Source organism: Carcharodon carcharias, chromosome 16 (genome assembly GCF_017639515.1).
Source record: "Carcharodon carcharias isolate sCarCar2 chromosome 16, sCarCar2.pri, whole genome shotgun sequence".
Taxonomy (NCBI): domain Eukaryota; kingdom Metazoa; phylum Chordata; class Chondrichthyes; order Lamniformes; family Lamnidae; genus Carcharodon; species Carcharodon carcharias.
The window spans coordinates 81,796,351-81,816,070 of record NC_054482.1 but is presented as its reverse complement, the minus strand read 5'-3'; the positions used below and the strand labels follow the sequence as shown (position 1 = coordinate 81,816,070).

The following is a 19,720-nucleotide window of genomic DNA, read 5'->3' as shown; positions in this document are numbered from 1 at the left end:
TGAATGGCCAGGGTGTGGGCCGAATTGATAGCGAGTGAGAGAGAGTCAAACAAAACCATCATAAAAATCAGGCCAGAGAAGGTGGCAATTATAAAAGGCAGACCTTCAGAAAAGCATGCAAAAGCGACTACAGCAACACTCATCCCAGGTACTATAGGAGAAGGAAGGTCAAAGGGATATTGTAAAAATGTCCAAAAAATTCCCCAATCTGAATTGGGAAGCAGCTGACAACTATCCAAATTCAAAATTCTTAAACAGTGTACAGAGCTATGGTATCTTGATTCAGGTGTATCTGAACCAGAAAAGCAAGCCATAAAAATCCACCTAGCAATTAGAAATGAAGGTCTACATAGGCCGAACACGTCAGGATTAACAGCAGAAGAGCTAAAGGATCCCCAAACGATATGGACCACACTGGAAGACAGGTTCAGAGTCAGGTTAAACTTCCATATTCATTGACCAGAATTCGTGTCATTTCGACAACAGCCAACAGAATCGATAGACCACTTTGTCAGCATGTAAAAGGGTACATACTATGACTTTTCAAGTGCAGAGCTAACAGACAGAATTATTGAGCTGGTGATTGCATCCACTCCCATGGAAGAATTTCAGAAAGATCTGCTGGACAAGCCCAAAACATAGAGCATCGAAGAGCTACTCAAGCATGGACATAAGAACGCAGTGATCCTCGCAGGTCAACAAAACTTACAGATCCTAAGCACAACCCCAATCGTTGATGCACTTACTAGAACATCTAAACCGAGCAAGAAATGTGGAAGGTGTAGCCTTTTGCATGCACCAAGGAAATACCCAGCTTTTCAACAATTCTGCAAGGCATGCAGCAGAAAGGGCCATTGGTAGCTGCAGTGCACGAGAGCAAAGGATGATACAGCTACAAAGAGCCATGCACTGATCCAAACAGACCATACACAACGGGAACCTTCAAGCAATAAGAATGACCATTGGTATCCTGTCAGAAACATATACACGAGGTAATTGACAAATATGAAAATGACGATGATGTGCACAACAAGATGAAGTGCATGTTTCACATTGTCAATCTCATGGAAAACATTGATGCCATCTTGCCATCTGAAGTGTTTGCCAAGATTCAAATTATCTGCTCTAAGAAAGTTGGTAACTACTCGTCATTGGCCAAAATTGACAAAGAGGCAAATGCCAACATACTACCCGTGCGAATTCTACAAGACGTGTGTATCCACAGACATGAAAAGCCATGATGAAACCTATTGCTGTGAAACTTTCAGCATACAACAGTTCACTGATTCCATGTGCATGTTCCATAATCCTACAGTGCAAGTACAAGCAATCCTCCTGTGTGCCACAGATGTTCTCTATCATGGAGACTAACGGCCTGACAATCGCAAGTCTACCTGCATGCTGTGACCTCACACTAGTAACAATACATGGAATCAGTCAGACCTCATATGGCAGATCAACCTCAGGAAGTACTGCTATCATTCCAGTTCTCCACCTAATTTCAAAATATCCATGAATGTTTTGACAAGATTGGCAGTTTCAAGTGAGCTGCACATTACATTTGCAGCAGAGTGCATGTCCATCAATTAATCTGGTACATTTTGCACAACGCAAATTCCAACAGCTATACAAAGAAATGTAGAAATTGTAGAAAACCCTAATTGAAGGATTGCCTGATTCAAATCAGCATGTCCACGAACACGAACATTTTGGCCTTATCAAGACGAGCTAGGCATCTCCCAGGGAGTCATTTTTAAAGGCAGGCTTGTCATCGCAGTGGCATCTTTGTGACCTGATATTCTTCAACAACTTTATCGCTCACACATATGCATAGATTTGACGTGAAGATTCACAAAAGAGACAGTCTATTGGCTGGGTATGAGCAATGACTTTGAAGTCATCATCATACGAGCATACGAATTAGGAGCAGGAGTAGGCCACTTGGCCCCTTGAGCCTGCTCTGCCATTAACTAAGATCATAGCTGATCTGATTGTAACCTCAAATCCACATTCCTACCTACCTCTGATAAACTTTCACCCCTTGTTTATCAAAAGAAGCTATCTACCTCTGCCTTAAAAATATTCAAAGACACTGCTTCCACTGCCTTTTGAAGAAAAGAGTTCCAAAGACTCATGACCCTTTGAGATAAAAAAATTTCTCCTGATCTCTGTCTTAAATGGGTAATCCCTTATTTTTCAACAGTGACCCCTAGTTCTAGATTCTCCCACAAGAGGAAATATCTTTTCCATATCCCCCTATCAAGACCCCTCAGGATCTTCTTACTCTTCTGGACTCCAGTGGATACAAGCCTAGCCTGTCCAACCATTTCTCGTAAAACAACCTGCCCATTCCAGTTACTAGTTTAGTAGATCTTCTCTGAACTGCTTCCAATGCATTTATATCTTTCCTTAAATAAGCAGACCAAAACTGTACACAGTACTCCAAATGTGGTTTCACCAATGCCCTGTATAACTAAAGCATAACTTTCCTACTTTTGTATTCAATTCCCCTCTCAATAGACAGTAACATTCTCTTAGCTTTCCTAGTTACTTGATGTACCTGCACACTAACCTTTGACGATTCGTGCATTAGAACACCCAGGTCCCTCTGCACCTCAGAGCTTTGCAATCTCTCACCATTTAGATAATATGCTTCTCTTGTATTCTTCCTGCCAAAATGGACAATTTCAGGGTTAAGTTTTCCATCTGTAGAAAAATCTTAGCAACTTCTAACGCCATTTCAGTTTATCAATGTAAAAGAAACCTGGACTCCGTCCCTTTATCCCCTAACAATTATTGTTCCACATCCAACTACCTGTGTTTCAAATCCTGGATGAGCCTCCAATTCATGTTATGACCAGGATGGGAGAAGTGGACAAATTATCGAGCCCCACTACTCCACAGGCCAAACCATCAATTTAAATGTTTAATTTTCTCACTGAAATGGCCAATTGTTTACCTATACTTCTAGTACCCACAAGAAAAGCAACTTTGATCAGGCTTCTTTCAAAAAACACAGATTGATTAATTTATTTTAAAATAAAACTTCTTTTCACAAATTGCAAGTACTGGTTAACACCCAACTGTAACATGGAAGTTTGACTATCTATTCATTCCTAAAGGATTCCCCCAGCACACACACACATGCACACACAGAAAAACAAAGGACAAACAGATAGAGTCTCTATCTCTGCAGAATTGAGCTTTGGAGGATGGCGTTATAAAATAAAGGATAAAGTCCACAGGGTCTTGACACTGTCAACCTGGAGTTCCCTCATGTGAAGACCGCTGGTCCCGGTTGATGTCTGGAAGTTCTCACCAACTGGTCTCAGCTTTGCAGGTCCAAATACAGATTAGTTATACTCAGATGTGGGTTCTCTGGCTAGAGGTTGATGGTCACACACAATTTTAGGCAAGATAGAGAGAGGGAACCAGCTTGGGTAGCCTTCCTTCCTCAGCTTGTTACCCAACAAGACTGTCTTGAAAACAAGCAGGTTCAAAACTTATGTTTTTTTCCATCTCACCCATGTGGTTTCCAGCAAGTTACCAACTTTCCTTTTCAGTTTTTTTCCCCGCATCAATTCAAGTGACTACAGTTGAAAACAACCAACCAGATCTTCCTCGAGTACCTTCTTGGAAGAGGCCTGCTTGCTGACAGTTCCAAGGTGAACTTATGACCTCCTTTAAAAAACAATCCCAGGTTAACATCCAAATGTCCAGAACATGCCACGTCCTATTTTGTAAAAGAAAAATTTAGTCTTGAGAGATCTGATTCTAACATCCCTGATTTGCTGAATCTTTTCCAGGATTTTTGATTTTTATTTCAGATTTCCAGCATTGGCAATATTTTGCTTTTGTATGCATAATTCTTTATTAGTTATACATCTTCATTTCTTTTGACCCCCACAGGCATACAGCTTTGCGATGAGAAATTATCCAAAGAACGGACTACCATTTATGATCAAAGGGTTGAATTTGCAACATATTGGCAAACTACATAGTGGGATTGGTGAGTACATTGGATTTGCCATCGATCTAAAATCCACAAATAACCATGGAGCTATGTGGAAAGAAAAGTCCATGTGTGCTGTTTATATTATTTGCATTTCAAATTTATGACTTGGAAAAATAGAATGTTGATGCTAATCAAAATAATCTATAATGGGCTTTTCTGAATTGCCCAGCTACAATACTGTTTAATAATTAGCATTTCTTTTTTTATATATGTTTCTGCAATATATTTGTGAAATGAATTGGTTAGTTTTAAATTTTGAAGTAGCAACCTTTAAAAGCTGATTATTGTAGCAATGCCTCATACCAGCAAAATGTACTATATGACTTGCATACTTCCGTATAAGCCGATCCATGGAGCATCTCCCACATGATCTTGGTACATTCGCTTTTCCTGCCAGAGATAAGGCATAATAAGGGTAAAATTCAACTTCGGTGTGTACGTAAAATGAGCAGATTTCTTCCTGTTTATATACCCTGCTTAATTTTCCTTTCCGTTTAACTTACTGTGAAGAAAACTTGTACAATCTATTCAAAATTTTATCATAAAGTAGAAATGAGAAGCCATGCATGCTTTATTTTTAAGTTTTTAGTATTTATATGTAACTTTTTATTTCATGGTATAAACTTTATTGATTTAAATGTTTAAAATATTTTTAGCATTTGAGGGAAGAAAACCTTGCAGTGATTTCTCTCTTCGGTTCTTCTGTAACATAAGTAAACACAACTGGATCTCAGATTTATAAATGTCAGCTTGATTCAATTGGTAGCAATTTTACCTCTGAATCAAAGAAGATTACCACTTCAAGGTCCACTCCAGGCCTTGAGTATATGATCTAGATGGCACTTCAGTACATTATGGAAAAAGGATTGTTAGAGGTGCAGGTATTTGAATAGGACCTTAGAACTAGGACAAAAACAGAATTACCTGGAAAAACTCAGCAGGTCTGGCAGCATCGGCGGAGAAGAAAAGAGTTGACGTTTCGAGTCCTCATGACCCTTCGATAGAACTTGCGTTCGAGTCCAAGAAAGAGTTGAAATATAAGAACTAGGGCCTGGCAATATGTTAAGGAGCTTGCGGCAGTATGACAAGAGGAGAGAATTTCCAGATATATTCTCAACTAGCCACGTAAAATAAATTAACAGGTCACCGATCACACGGGAACATATGAATTGCTAAACAAAAAAAGACCATGGTCCTTCTAGTTTGCTGTGTACCATTCTGGCAATCATGTGATGTAAATTATACAATTGTTGACTAATCATGGCAATCAATCACTGTCAATAAGTCTACAACAGACCCAGACATGAGCTGAGGAAAACTCACCACTCATGGAAAGTGTTAGGATTTGCTCTTCCAGAGCATGCTAAGTTGCCATATGCCATCAACGTAAGATAATCAACCAGAAATCCAAAAGGGAATTCCGAAGGAAACAAAACATGAGTGGTAAGAATGTGGAACTCCCTACCACAAAGAACAATTGAAGTGAATAGTATAGATGTATTAAAGGGAAACTAGATAATCATTTTAAGGGAGAAAGGAATAGATGGTTATGATAGTAGATTTAATTGAGGGAAGATGGGAGGAGACTCAAGTGGAGCATAAACACTAGCATGGACTGGTTGGGCCGAATCACGTGTTTCTGTGCTGTATATCCTATGGATTGTCATGTCGCAAATTACTCTCAAATTTATCCCTTTCCATCTTGATATCATTCTGATAAATCTGTAGCCCTGCACCACCACCACCTACTTTTACCCCGTCAAGACTAATATACCTTTCCTGAGATGTGGTGCCCAAAACTGAATGTAATACTCCAAACAGGGTCAGATCAAGGCTGTGCACAACTGAAGCATTACATCATCCGCTTGATGTTTCATCCCCATTGCGATAGAGGCCAACATTCCATTATCCTTTTTGATTACTTGTTGTACCTATACATTAGCTTTTAGTAATTAGTGCACCTGGATAACCAAACCCCTTTGCTCATTAATGTTCCTAGTCTGCCGCCATTAAGAAAGTATTGGAATTTTCCTTCCTTGGATCCAAAGTTGTTGATCTTACTTGCCTACATGGAACTCTATCTGCCACTGTTTAGCCCACTCACTTAAGCCGTCTATGATCCTTCCTAACATCCTGTTCCCATTCACACAACCTACTGTACCTCCTAACCTAGTGTCAGCTGGAAAATTGGATATATAGCACCATGTTTCTTCATCCAAGTCATTGATGTATGTGGTGAAAAACTGAGCCCTCAGTGCAAATCTCTGGGGAACACCACTTGTACGTCCCACGATCAGGTTAAGTTTCCTTTATTAATTTTTCTGTCCCTTACCTCCCAAACAATTACCAATATCTCCAATTTTGTGCACTTACATTTTTGCTAATAGCCTCCTGTTAGAAGGCATATCAATTTGCACTTTGGAAGCCTGATTTAAATGTGACACAAAACCCATGCCCCACATTGAGAATGTATACCCCGTTCTTATATTTTAACCTCTCTCTCACTATGATGGGGGAGTTAATACTGAGGCCAAAGTATTAATTTACTAAGTTTGGCATACCTTTATTATTTATTACAATATCACCTGCATCTTCTCTGATAGGCCACATTCACTCTTACCAGCTTCTCTTAGATTTATAAAAAATTAAACTATTAGTGTTGATATCCCTCATGATTTTTCATAATCCTATTTTGTACCTCTTTATCACTTGATTTCTGATCTTTTTGCTGCTTTTTAAATTTCTATTCGTACTTGAATTTGTGTAAGCCTTTTCCGTTAGTGTGATATTGGGGCCCACGTTTTTGTTGCCGGGTCAGATGTGCAGAGATGGGAAAATTCCTGGCTTCACAAACTTGATCTTTAATAATGGCTGCCCAGACATTGGATTTTCGGTCCGGGGGGTGCAGGCTAGATTAGAAGCTGGGGTGGGTGAACCCAGGAAGAAGTGAGGAGGTTGTTGTGTGTGGAGGCAGGCTGGCTGGGAGGCCTGTCTCATGGCTCTAGCACTGTGTCCAAAAGATTAATACAAAGCATGCTGTTGAAGCTTTTCATCTTGCACTCATCAGGACGGATGTAAGATTACCAAATCTCAAAGGGAACAACAATTTATACTGAATGAGAAGAGGGTGCTGATTGGTTGGCAAGTGGACTCTGGTTAGTAGAGGTGCTGCCATGGAGAATGCACCAGGGAAAACTTAAATGCTAAGCCTTTGTTTAAATCAAAACTTGCCTCCCCCCCCACCCCCCGCCCATGGCCTTTTATAGCCCTTGTGCCAACCTATGCTCCTGTATCCACCCCATAGGCCTTTATGGTCCTTCTGCCAACCTATGCCCCTTCACCCACCTCCCCTGGTCCTCTATAAGCCCCTGTGTCAATTTAATGCCAACCCTTTGCCCTTAGACCTACCATACGAACTCACCTGGTATCCACCATGGGCAGACCTCAAGACCCTTACAGAAATGAGATAAAATAACCTTCTATAAAATAAAGTTCTCAATATTTATTGCAGACTATGCTATATTGAAAAAACACTCTCATTCATAAAAATTCATTTATAATATTTGCATTCCTTCAACTAAATAAAACCTTATAAAAACAAACATATCATTCAATCCTTTGTAATAACAAGCATGGAAATCATAATCCCAGATCAAAGAGTCTATAATCACTTGTAGCTGTCAATCAATGAAATGGCAGGCACCCTACTGAAATAATGGATGGTTGTAAAGTCAGTCAAGCAGCACTAATCATGTAATAGATCCCTCAGGTTTATGTCAAAGAGTGAAATATCAAGCAATCATTTTTTCAACACTCCAGACATTTTTGTTCAAAGATTTAAAGGGCTGGAAATTTAAATGCCTTGACAGCTTGATAGGTCCCTTTGACGGCTCCCTTTGACAGGTGCTTCTGACAGTTTTGATAGCTCCATTTGATAGTTCTGTTGACAGTTTCAGTGAGCTTGTCAATAATGCGTTTATGTACTTTTTACGCACATTTATGCCGAATTTTAATACTTCCAATGGGCACCTGACCTCCATCAAACTGCACCTTACCTTCCCCAAAGGTGTCCCAGAACCAGTTCCATAGGGGTACCTTACCTCTCCAAAGGGGTACCCTGGCTATCCAAACAAATCCACCAAACCCAGACTTGCTCTTACCTGGTCTAATTTACACACATCAGTCCTGGCCTACCAAATCCCCACGTCAGCAGAAGTGGCTGATGATTTAAATGGCCAGCGGCCTCCAAAAACCGTGCATGTGTGAACGTACCCCAACCCAATGCCGCACCCTTGAAAATGTGAAGTTCCGTGTTCAGGGGCGGGACTTCTGATTTTTGGGCATTTCTGCAATTTTCGCCACAACGGAGAGCCTCTCCATTGGGGTGAAAATCTTGGCCTGGCTTTTACCTCACTTTACCTCATGCTTAACTGCACAAGTGGAGCTTTTGTCTTTTGAGGGTATGGACTGGTCTTGTACCAAAAGCTTCTTTGAATACCTGTCAATGTTAGACTGAGGTGAACATTTTCTCATTCCTTCAGAGCTCACTTTCTTAAATTTAAACCATGGTTGTGGCACTTGCTTTTCCATCTCAAACGCAATTTCAAATTCAATCATATTATGATCACTGCTCACAAGATGTTCCCTTACAGTCAGATTGTAAACTAATTGTGGCTTGCAGCTGATCGCTGAACCTTTGGAACCATCCTTTGATGGTTCTAAAACATCTTGTTCGAGAAATTGATTGCCTTTACTATTTGAGCTATTCTGCTTCGCCTTATCTATGTAGAAATTAAAATCACCCATTAAAACCACATTGTTTCTGTGTACAGCCTTGGCGCAGCTTTCACTACCAGCACCTGATATGAATGAAGTTATCCGAGGTCTCCAAAAAGCTGAAAGCAGCATCTACTAACCACAAAGCTCACCAGGTGCATGCCACTTTATATACAGCCGTAAAACTGAACATTCTAAGCTCTCGCTGGCGGGGAACTTAATTTGGAGGGCGAACTTAATTCCAACGAGGTGGTCTTTTAATGAGCATGCATAAGATGCTAATGCATGCAAATGGGGTTCCCTACATTGTTTGTCGGAAGCTCGACCTGCCTTTAACCAGCCTTGAAAGTCAGGAGAACAAATTTCACGCACTCCATTCCACTGTTGGGAAACAGATTTTTTGCCTCCTGCCAAACTAAGTGCTCCCACCTGCTATGATTCTGGCTGCTGGCGGGATCAGAAGACTCCACCCACAGATGGAGAGGCTCTCTGTCGTTGTGAAAATGGCTTCAGAGGACCGAATCCAGAAGACCTGTCGGGATTTTTGCAGGGTTGGGAATATGGAGCGGGCCGAACTTTGCTCACCTGTGGTTTATGGAGACAGCTGCATATTTTAAAGTGCAGCTGCCTTCAGTCTGATCTGATTTTCACAGGAAACAGTGGGAAATACAACATGTGCATTTTAGACCTGGTAGGAGAAAGTCTAAACTTATCAGAGTTTGGAGAGATAGAGTACCTTTCTGGAGAAAGGTATCCTTTTGAATATGGTCCAGGGACACTTTTGGGAGAGGTCAGGTGCCCTTTGAGAGAAGTCAAATGCCCTTTGGGAGAAGTCAAATGCCCTTTGCGATTGTTAAAAGTGGACCTGAGTGTGCGTAAAAAGTGGATAAACTGCTTGGAACTATCAAGTTCATTGGAGCTGTCAAAGGGAGCTGTCAGTTTGTCAAGACATTAAATCATCTGCACTTTAAATATTTGAAAAATCTGTTTGCAATGTTGAAAAAAATCAGTGCTTGCTTTTTCATTCTAAACATTGATATAAACCAGAAGGTTACCATTAAAGGATTTGTGCTGCATGACTAATTTCTCAACCTGTCATTAGCACAGTGGGGTGCCTGTCAGTTCACAGTTTAATTGACAGTTCCAAGTGCTTTTCAAGTCTTTGAAGTGGGAATATGAATCCAAGTGCTTGTCCTTAAGGGATAAAAGGAAGTTAAATGTAGTGAATGAGTTTTTTGTCAATTATAGTGATTTTTTTTTAAATAGCAAATTCATCAATAGTCACAGAAGAACTTTATTAATCTCAGCATAAGCCCAGAGGTCTGCCAATGTGGATGCTGGGTGAGTTAGCATGGAGGGTGTAAGGGCAAAGGCTGGTAGTTGGGGGGCATGGGTTGGCATGAGTTGGCATTAAACTTGACAGGGGCTATAAAGGACCATGTGGGGGTCAGTGGAGGGGTATTGGTTGCATAGGGGCTGAAAAAGGCCATCGGTTGTGATTGGAGAAGCATGGGATATCAAAGGGGCTATAAAAGGACATGGGGGGCAGTGGAGAGGCATAGGTTGACATGTAAGCCATAAAAGGCCATAGGGATTTGGTGGCATGGAGGGTATGGAGGGCTGTGGGGGAGTGGGTAGAAGGGCATAGGTTGGCATAGAGTACGAAGGGCTGTGGGGGTTGGACAGAGAGGTATAGGTTAGCATTGGGCCATGTGGTGGCATGAGTTGGCATGGATGGGGCATGGAGATCGTGTGGGGGGGATGGTGAGGAAAGGTGAGGCCTGTTTTTGTTTTTATTTCTTCTTTATGAAGTGCTGGAGCACCAAGGTGGGCCTTTTTGCCCAGCCTGCCCCCGCATTCAGCAGCAGTCCCAGTGCTGCCTCCAAATTGTTTCTAGGGCAGAAGACCAGACTCCCGTTTCACCTGCCGACTGCCAGCACCCCCCCACCCCCCGTAACCCCCAATACGCCAGAACAAAAATCCAACCTTGTGGGCCACTTTTTGCCAGGTCGGGTTTGCAGAGCTGAGAATTGTCTGCGTTCCTGACCAGGGAGTGAAAAATCAGGCCTCTGTGTCTGCACATGCTTGACTCTCTACCTTTGATGCTGTTATCTGGCCTTTCCAAATTTCTTTTTTTCCATTAATTATACAGTATTTGTTTATTTACCATTTTCTGGAGCTAAATGATTCACCTGTAATACTAAATTTTGATTATCTGTTGAATTTAATTTGATTTATTTTGGTGCCTTTATTGCTCAGTTTAGGTTATTAGCCTATTTCTTTGCCATATTAAAATCAGTTTTTATTTATTTAATTTTTATTATTTACTTAAGCCTACCAGTTAGGTTTTTGCCCTTGACTTTTACTTATCACTTACTATTTCTTTTTAATGAAGTAGCTCCAAGGTCCAAAAAGCACCACAAACTTGAATTGGTTGCTAATTAGTCATGCATCTCTGTGCTAGCAGGGATGACCTCACAGAATGGGAGTTCATTATTCAAAGGATGCAATTCTCCTGGGTTATTAGAAGCAACGTTTGAGAGATTCACGTGCTATTCTTCATGAGAATGCGCTGCAAGTCAGATAAAATTGTTTCATGGGCCATATGTTTGACACCCTGGTCTACAGCAGATATCTTCACTGACATTTTGAGTTTACAATTAGCATTATCACCAATCTAGTGAATCTACTTTTAAGATTTTTTTTGGGACTTTCTCCTTCTCAAAAATGGTAATAAACAAGATCCAATCTTTACCTTTTGCTGAGTTCATTTTGGAATCCCAAACAAATAGGAATTCTGGTGTTTCCCTCCCTCACCATTGCCTCGCAGTCTGGCTATTTTTCACTAATACTGCACAATCCATGTCAGATGTTATGCCCTCATTATTATAATTGAGAGTGTGCCTGACCCAAGGTGATTGCAGATTGCCAGCATCCAGTACAAATTGAGAGGATCTCAAATAAAATTCTCACATTCTTGCAACTTTCATTTAATTGATTTTAGAGGTGCGGTTCAGTTTAAATTAGTTTAGTCCATTCTTTGATACATATATAAAATATACATTAATGCCCACTGTAGTAGATGTTTTACTTTTAAGTGCAAGGAAGATTTACCGATTTTTATTGTATTATGGACTCCTGTTAATATCCAAAGTACAATATGCTGCTGGCAGAGTTAAATGTTTTCTCTACTCTTCTGTATTGCTTGGCTTTCTAACTGATGAGGCTTTAAAAATGGTTCAGAGTGATCAAAATAATTTTTTTCACCACACCTCAAGCAGAATGTGACTCAGTTCCATCTGTTATAAACCTATTCCTGACTTCCTCCGGCAGTTTCTGATTCAAATCCATCCATTTTATACAGCTATTTGAGGTAGTTTATAATAGATTGGTTTATGACAAACAAATTTCTATTAAAAACTCAACTGTGCAGAAAGTGATCACTATCAGTCACAGCCTGCACATAAAATCTGATTGACTCAATGTGGAAACCAGTAAGTGTGTTTAAAAGTTGGATTTTAAGGACCAGTTACTGGACTGTTAAAATATTCCCCTAAAAATTATAACTAAAGTGTACTTACCTGCTGCTTTTAATCCTTGTGATTCTTTTAATCATCTTTAATTATTTTTAATTTCAGTAACTTATTTTAATTTGTTGTGTCCCTATCAAAAAGATCCTCTTGCTGCAAAGTTGAATCATGAGATTGACTATCTCAATTTTCTTCCTGTTTTTACCTTTTTTGTGGTTGACAGCAGTATTTTCTTATTCAAAATTATGAGCAAAAATTTCTCTCTGCTGATTTTACTGTGACCTCCACCTTTGCCACTGCTTTCTACTTAGATTGTATTCTCTGGTGAACTGCCTCTATTCCAATATCTGGTCTGCTTTGCATGGGCTCAGTTTTCTTTTCTTCTGCTGGGAACTGTTCACTCTGCACTGAGATAGCTCTGACCTGTCTTAGCACCATTTCAGAAGAACCAGTGGCGGGATTAGAAACCTGATTGGAGAGATTAAATGTAGAGCCCCGGGAAGGATGGGCACAGATTTGCAAGGTGACAACAAATGATTGTTCGCAAGGACAGAGAAGTCAAGGGTTTCAGACCCTAGCATTTTCCTCCTATTTCCCACATCCAGGGATTCTTTTCTCTATGCTCTGAGATCCTAGTATCACTGCCTCCTATTGCTACCAGACGTCCACAACATGTCATGTAGTACTTGCAGGCTATGTCCACCCCCACCCACCCAACCAATTATTGTATTTTGCAGGACTCCCCTGCCAGTGCTTCCATTTTCTAGCTTTAACAACGCTGCTGGACCCTTACCTGCATTCATCACCTAGAATGCTCTTCACGACTCCCAAGATCCAGGAATCTCCCTTCCCCGAACCCCAATGTCCTCCTTCTCTGAGGGAGTGCAGGCCAGCTCTAGAGATACAATATTGTAAATCTAACTGAGAGTATTTGACCCTGAAGTTGGAAAAATATTCCATTTCCAAGTAAACATTATAGATTGATGCGCACAAAAATCCTCCCTCCCCTAAAAATGTAATGAGGGAGTTGCAGAAATTTTTTTCATTATATAATTTAAATACACACTTCCTGGTCTAATTATTACACATCCCTTCACTCATGTCTGTTGAATAACAATTGAAAGTCAAGTGGGAAGAAATAAAAAGAAATTGGCAGGGAAATTGAATTTTGCATAGCCATTTGTACTCAATGGGTGCTTCTTTTCAAAAGACAAAGAAAGTTTTCATTATTTGTCTTTCTTTGCATTAGTATCGGATTGCCCTGTTGGCACTAAGGTTGAAGCAACTGCACAATGCCATGGAATGGGAGGAGACAAACTCAGTTTTTCATACCCTTGATGTCGCACAGGGGTAACATCAATTAGGAAATGAGAAAAGAGATCATAAGGTGACTTCAAAGGGCTATTCATGTGCACTTCCTTGTAGTTGAGTCAAATAGTGGCACTGGCAGCAATTTTGCACCAAGCAACCTTCTAAAGTAGCACATCTTCAAAGAACAATAAAAGAGAGAAGAAAATTATAACAATGTTTGATTTTAAAAGACCTCAAAAAGAATTGTTTGCAATGCAAAAGCTAGAAAATAATAGTTCCTTCAAATAACCTTTTTATAACACAATCATCTCAAAAATTCAACAAATTTCTTAAGTTTCCTATATTCTTACCTATACATCTCTCAAGTTCCACCAGCCATTTTCCCCTGAAATGTCCACTTCCCCCTCAAGGGACTTGCCTTTGTACTTCAACCATTCATAGATTTCCAGTTTTTCACCTGTGTCTTTCTATTATTATTATTGTAATTATGAAGGTCATTCTCTATTCATTCATTCAGCATAATCCTAGCATCAGTACAATATAGAAGTTATTTTGTTAATGATTTTACGGTTTTTGCCTCCACACTTTTTATTCATTCTGGGGGGTGTGGGAGTCACCAACAAAGTTGATATTTATTGCCCAGCCTTACATTTGATTGGCTTGCTAGGCCATTTGATAGAGGTATTCAAATGATTTGATGGAAATATTCAAAATCATGAGGGATCTGCACAAAGTAGACAAGGGCAGTGGCTTCACCTGTTTCTCAAACTTTTGAGTGGGGTTCTGTGTGGAATGTCCCAATCAGCTGTCCACAGCTGCATCAAGCTCGTAACTGACGCTCTGTTCAGATGGGTCCTCACATTCATTCATTACCAGACGGACCAAGCCATCCAGGCTGAGCGAACCAGAGGCTTTGCAGCTATTGCTGGGTTCCCCTGCATTCAGGGTGCCATAGACTGCACTCATGTGGCCATCAAGGTGTCAGCGGGTCAGCTGGGTGCCTTTCTGAATAGGAAGGGTTACCACTCCAAGGATGTGCGAATAGTGTGCGACCACAAGACCCAGATTGTGCAAGTCTGTGCAGGGTACCCCTGCGGTTCCCAAGATGCATGCATACTGTGACATTCCCAGGTATCAAGGCTGTTTGTGACCCCAGCTTGGCTAGGTGGTTGGCTGCTGGGTGTCAAAGGGTATCCATTGAAAAGATGGCTTATGCTGCCGCTCCAGCAACCGAGGACAGAGGCGGAAGAGAGGTACAATTGAAGTCATGCCTCTACAAAGGGCGGTTGTTAACAGGACAGTAGGGCTACTGAAGATGAGGTTCCACTGCCTGGACCATTTCGGGGGCTCCCTGCAATATCCTCCAGTGCACGAGTCACCTATTATCATGGTCTGCTGTGCTCTGCACAATCTGGCACTGGCAAGGGAGGACCCACTCGAGGATGAGTTTACTGAGGCAGCTCCACGTGCTTCAGAGGAAGACACTACAGATGGATCTGATGAGGAGCCCGGGCTGGCACAGGGTGAGGACAAGGAGGCAGACTTGATGAACCTTGAGGGAGACAGGGACACCAGAGAGTCCTTGATTCAACGGTCCTTCAGCGAGGCTACCAAGGCATGGCTTCATTCTCAGCGCAAGGGCGCCGCCTCCATCACACACACTTCTGAGAAGGCAATGCCATGACCCCAATATCACTTTATAACGTCTATAATAAAGTTTGCTCCACCTGCTGTCTTTCATAAGGCACTGATGAGGCCTTTACCGCTGGAGAACGTGAGGTACACTCGGGGCATTGAAACAGATTGTTGCTTTATAGCTTTATCAGAGTTGCAAACAAGGAATGAAACATAATATAGTTGCCACAGTCATACAAAAACATTACAAAGCACTGACGAAATGAATGCATGTCACCTGTGAAAACCCCATCCTGTGCTCATCGTGCCTTAAACTAAGGTTTTTGAGTGCTGCATCTTGGCCCCACCCTTCCCCTCCCCGCTGGCAACAGCATTGCTGACTCTGCTGTCATGTCCACCCTGATGACCTTGGCGGTCATTCTCTGGCCAGCGGCCTCAGCAATCTCTGCCTGGGAGGGAGCGACCAGTGACATGGCTGGGCACTCCTCAGTCATTGCGGCCTCAGGAGATGCCACAGATACTGGCAGAGAGGCGGAGGAGCTGTGCCCCCATCCAGAGCGCCGTGAGAGGAGTCCACAGAGATTACAGGCAGCTCGTCCGCCAATGTGAGATATATCTTGGCCTCACTGCTCACCATTGATGGACAGGCACCTAGTAGAGAGACTTGGGCTTGCAGGTCCGAGTGTGACCCCAGGAACCCCTGATTCTGTTCCTGCAGTTGCCTCTCCATGAGAGTCGCCACTCTCTCAATGGAGGAGGCTGTGCGCTCGGTGCTCAGGATCAACGTAGTGCTGAAGCTCTGCACGGACTCCTCCATGACAGATACCATGGCACACAGACCCTCAGGGATCTCTGCCAGATCTTCCCGATGGACGTCAAGCATCTGCCGCCTGATGGATGACTTCAGAGGCTCATCGCCTGCCTCAGACTCAGCATGGTCCTGGTCTCTAGCAGTATTCCGTGGGCGCACTATGCCTCCTCAAGCTCCTCATGTGAGTGTGATATGTCCTCACCACAGTGCACTCCAAATGGAGCGAATTTGTTATAGCCCACCAAGGTACCTATATCTCCATTGGTGCTTGGTGCAGAGAGCAGATGTGACGCGGGTGCATTGCTCGGCGGTTCCTCCTCAGGAGTCAAGGTCGGGTCCTCTGGGCCAGCCACGCGTTGTGAGGATGGTGCTTCTGGGAGAGAAACAAAATATGTCAGTTAAGAACATCATGACTAAGTGTCTGTACAAGCACGGCGGTTACTTGCTAAAACAGATACATGCCTCACTGAGGCACTGTGAGTGGCCAAGTGATGGGTGCTCTGGATTTGAATTTCTAATTGGTGATGCCTCGACCCTGCGTTTCTTGCACACTCCCCCAGTATCTTGTCTGCCCTCTGCACACTTATCATCCTCCGAGGCCCCTGCCTCTCTGAGACTGAGGACCTTGCTGCTCTCTTGCATTCCATGTCCAGGGTGTCCATCTCAAACCTGGAGAGTATCAGGATGTTGGGCACCCAACCACCCATATGTGTGCACTCCAGCGCATTATGGCTCTCTTCTCCTGAATGTAAGCAAGTGCACTCATTAGTCCACCCTCTACCTGCAACATCATTCCATCCTCTTGACCCACCCCCCTGGAGAGCCAGCTTGAGGTGCCCGTCAGGTTGGCAGTCCTCACCCTTCTATACACCAAAAGATGAGTGTCAACATCTCCCATATCTGACAGGCACAGGGATACGTGCCATTTGGCACTATGCATCTCACCCTGAGTGACGCAACTTACAGCCAGCCTCCAAGACATCTGGGCTTATTTCCATGCCAAGTTGGTATTCACCCTTTTTGAGTGCAGAATATCATTGAACCATTTCTGGCACTGAGACCATGTGTGGCGTGCCACAACATGCCCACTCACCTGGGCAGTCACCTCTGTCCAGGCGTTCCTTGTCTGGTGGGGTGGCCTCCTCTTGCCATGCCACGCCGGGCACTCACTGCCTCCACTAGAGCGTGCAGGCAGTCAACTGAGAATCGTGGGGCAGAGTGCCCACCAGCATTGGCATCCTGCCTGCCGTGCCCACCAGGTGCTGAAGCCATCACTTATGCCAATTTTTCTAGTCTCTCGTCGACAGCTTCATTAGGCTCCTTCCCAACTCCTGGCAGCCTTCAGGGAGCTGCCTAGGCTCATTTTGTACCCCCATCCGGGTCACCATTCCACTTGGTGCCCATCGTGATCCCGCCCCTGCTGGCAGCACTGCACCAATGCCTGGTCACATTTCACGGGGGCTGGCCCTTAATTGGCCAGCCAGCATGAAATCACGTCGTTCTGATGTTCACCGGCACAAGCGGACACCGCGGCCGCTTCTGGGCCCCCGATCACATGCGTCCGACAAATACGAAATTCAAACCCATGTCTCAGTAGCCTCCTATATATCTTGAAAACCATTGTTTTTCTGAGTCTTTCCTCATCGCTCAGACCCCTGACACTTGAGACCAGCTTCATAGTACTTTTCTGCGAAACCTCAAATACTTGAGTATCTCCCTTGTTTCTTGGTTATCAAACTAATTATTATCTGTTACCTTTTCCTGACTTATATTCTACTCTTTTGGTTATATTAGCATTTGCTGCTCGGCATTAGTTGGAATGTTTAGTATTGAATGTTCTTGGGTCTCTTTCAGCTTCATTCTTAGCTGTTTGAGTACCATTCACATGGTACCTATGTTGTTGTAGCACTATCTACTTGTCTGCATTAAATTTTATATGCCATTATTTACTGTTTACATAACTAATTATTCTGTAATTTCACCTATTCTGATTTTACTTCCCCCCCCCCAACTTTGTTGTCAACCACAAATTTGACCACTTCATATTGAGTTTCTGAATCCAGCCACTTATGTAAATTAGATATAGTAATAGTCCCAGCATTAGGCCTTAAGGGACTCCACTCAATACTTCCTTCATTCAACATAACTCCTCTCAACGAATGATCATTGTCTCATACCCCTTAGCCAGTTTCTTATCCATTGACTCCCTCGTAATTATTGTGATTGCGTCAAAACCCTCTTGCTCAGTTTTTCTCAGCAACCCTCACTAAATGCTGTCTATCTCTGGGAATGTAATTATTTTGAACACATTACGTATGATTAGAATTAGATTTCATTTATAATGAATATGTCGATTTTATTTGCAATATTTTTGGGGAGGCTATTTTGTTCACTTCTTGTTTAGAGGAAGTAGCTTTTCTGAATATTTATTATTTTGAGTTCATCCTCAGTTTCAAACCCTCTTGCTGCCTTTTTGATTAGCTCTTCTCTCACTGCCTTCTTGTTGTGGTACTGAAATATTTTGTTTTACTATTATACTTACTTTCTGGGCAAGGTCTCTCTTTTCCATGTTTATCACCTTTTCTTGTATTCATGCTAGTGAGCCCTTTTCCTTGCAGGATTTGGCAGACTGCTTTTTTTCCTTTTCTCACTGTTAACCGTGTTTGTTACTTCATTTCAGACCATGTTTGTTTAATCTGAGTTTATTGGTTTTGGAAATATATTTTTCCTGCATGTTCAACATGTAAAGATATTCCATGAGACAATTGAAATACAGTTGAACGAATTCCCCCAATCGATTTACTTTATTTTCCCTCATTTCATTGGGTCACATGGGAAATCCAGTAGGATCCTTCCTGAAATTATGAATATTGCAGAACCCTGTGTGTAAATGTGCTTTTCACTTTCTCAAATCTTCTTTTCATGATATAATATTTATCCCACAATCTTAATTATTGTTACTCCAAACAACAGTTCAAATAGTTCAGTTTTAATGGATATGCATACTTCCCTGATTTTAATACTAAACTTTGACAGTTCAGAAAAATTCTCATACTGTTATATTGCATAATTGAGTGGTACCATTGCAGTATTTTGTTCCTATATTTGCAAAATACAGGTGCCAACTTTGGGAGGAAAGGTTGAAAGGATAAGCAGACAAAGGTAACATTATAGGTATAATTTGCATATGGCATAAACTCTTGGAAACATAGTAAACACTAAGAAAAATAGTAATAGGCCTCAGGAGGGCATAGGCAAGCTGGTGCAACATGCAGACACGTGGCAGATGAAATTTAATGCAGAAATTTGTGAGATAATACATTTCAGTAGGAAGGATGAAGATAAGACAATGTTGGCTTAATGTTACAAATTTATAGGAGGTACAAGAAGAGAAATACCTGGTGGTGCTTATGCACAAATCTTTGAAGGTGGCAGGACAGATTCAAACAAAGTTAACAAAGCATATGGGCTCCTGGTCTTCATAAGTGGAGGCACGGGTAAGAATTTTCCTGCCAGCGAGTAGGGGCGGGGCCTGCTTGCCAACGCGTAAAATGACGCGGGATGACATCAGGTGGAACTCCCAACATCACCCCGCGTCATTTCCATTTTCAGGTCGGCAGGGGCGCACCCGAGTCAGCTGCG

General features: G+C 42.1%; 1 protein-coding gene across 3 annotated transcripts in view; it reads left to right on the top strand.

Annotated features, from left to right (window-relative positions):
* Nucleotides 1-19,720, top strand: part of LOC121289122 (ERI1 exoribonuclease 3-like) — a 453,717-nt gene that overhangs the window by 203,892 nt on the left and 230,105 nt on the right. For all 3 annotated transcript variants that reach the window (XM_041208189.1, XM_041208188.1, XM_041208190.1), the window contains exon 7: nucleotides 3,910-4,009. In XM_041208189.1, the coding sequence (XP_041064123.1) occupies nucleotides 3,910-4,009 (100 nt within the window). The remainder of the gene's footprint in view (nucleotides 1-3,909; nucleotides 4,010-19,720) is intronic.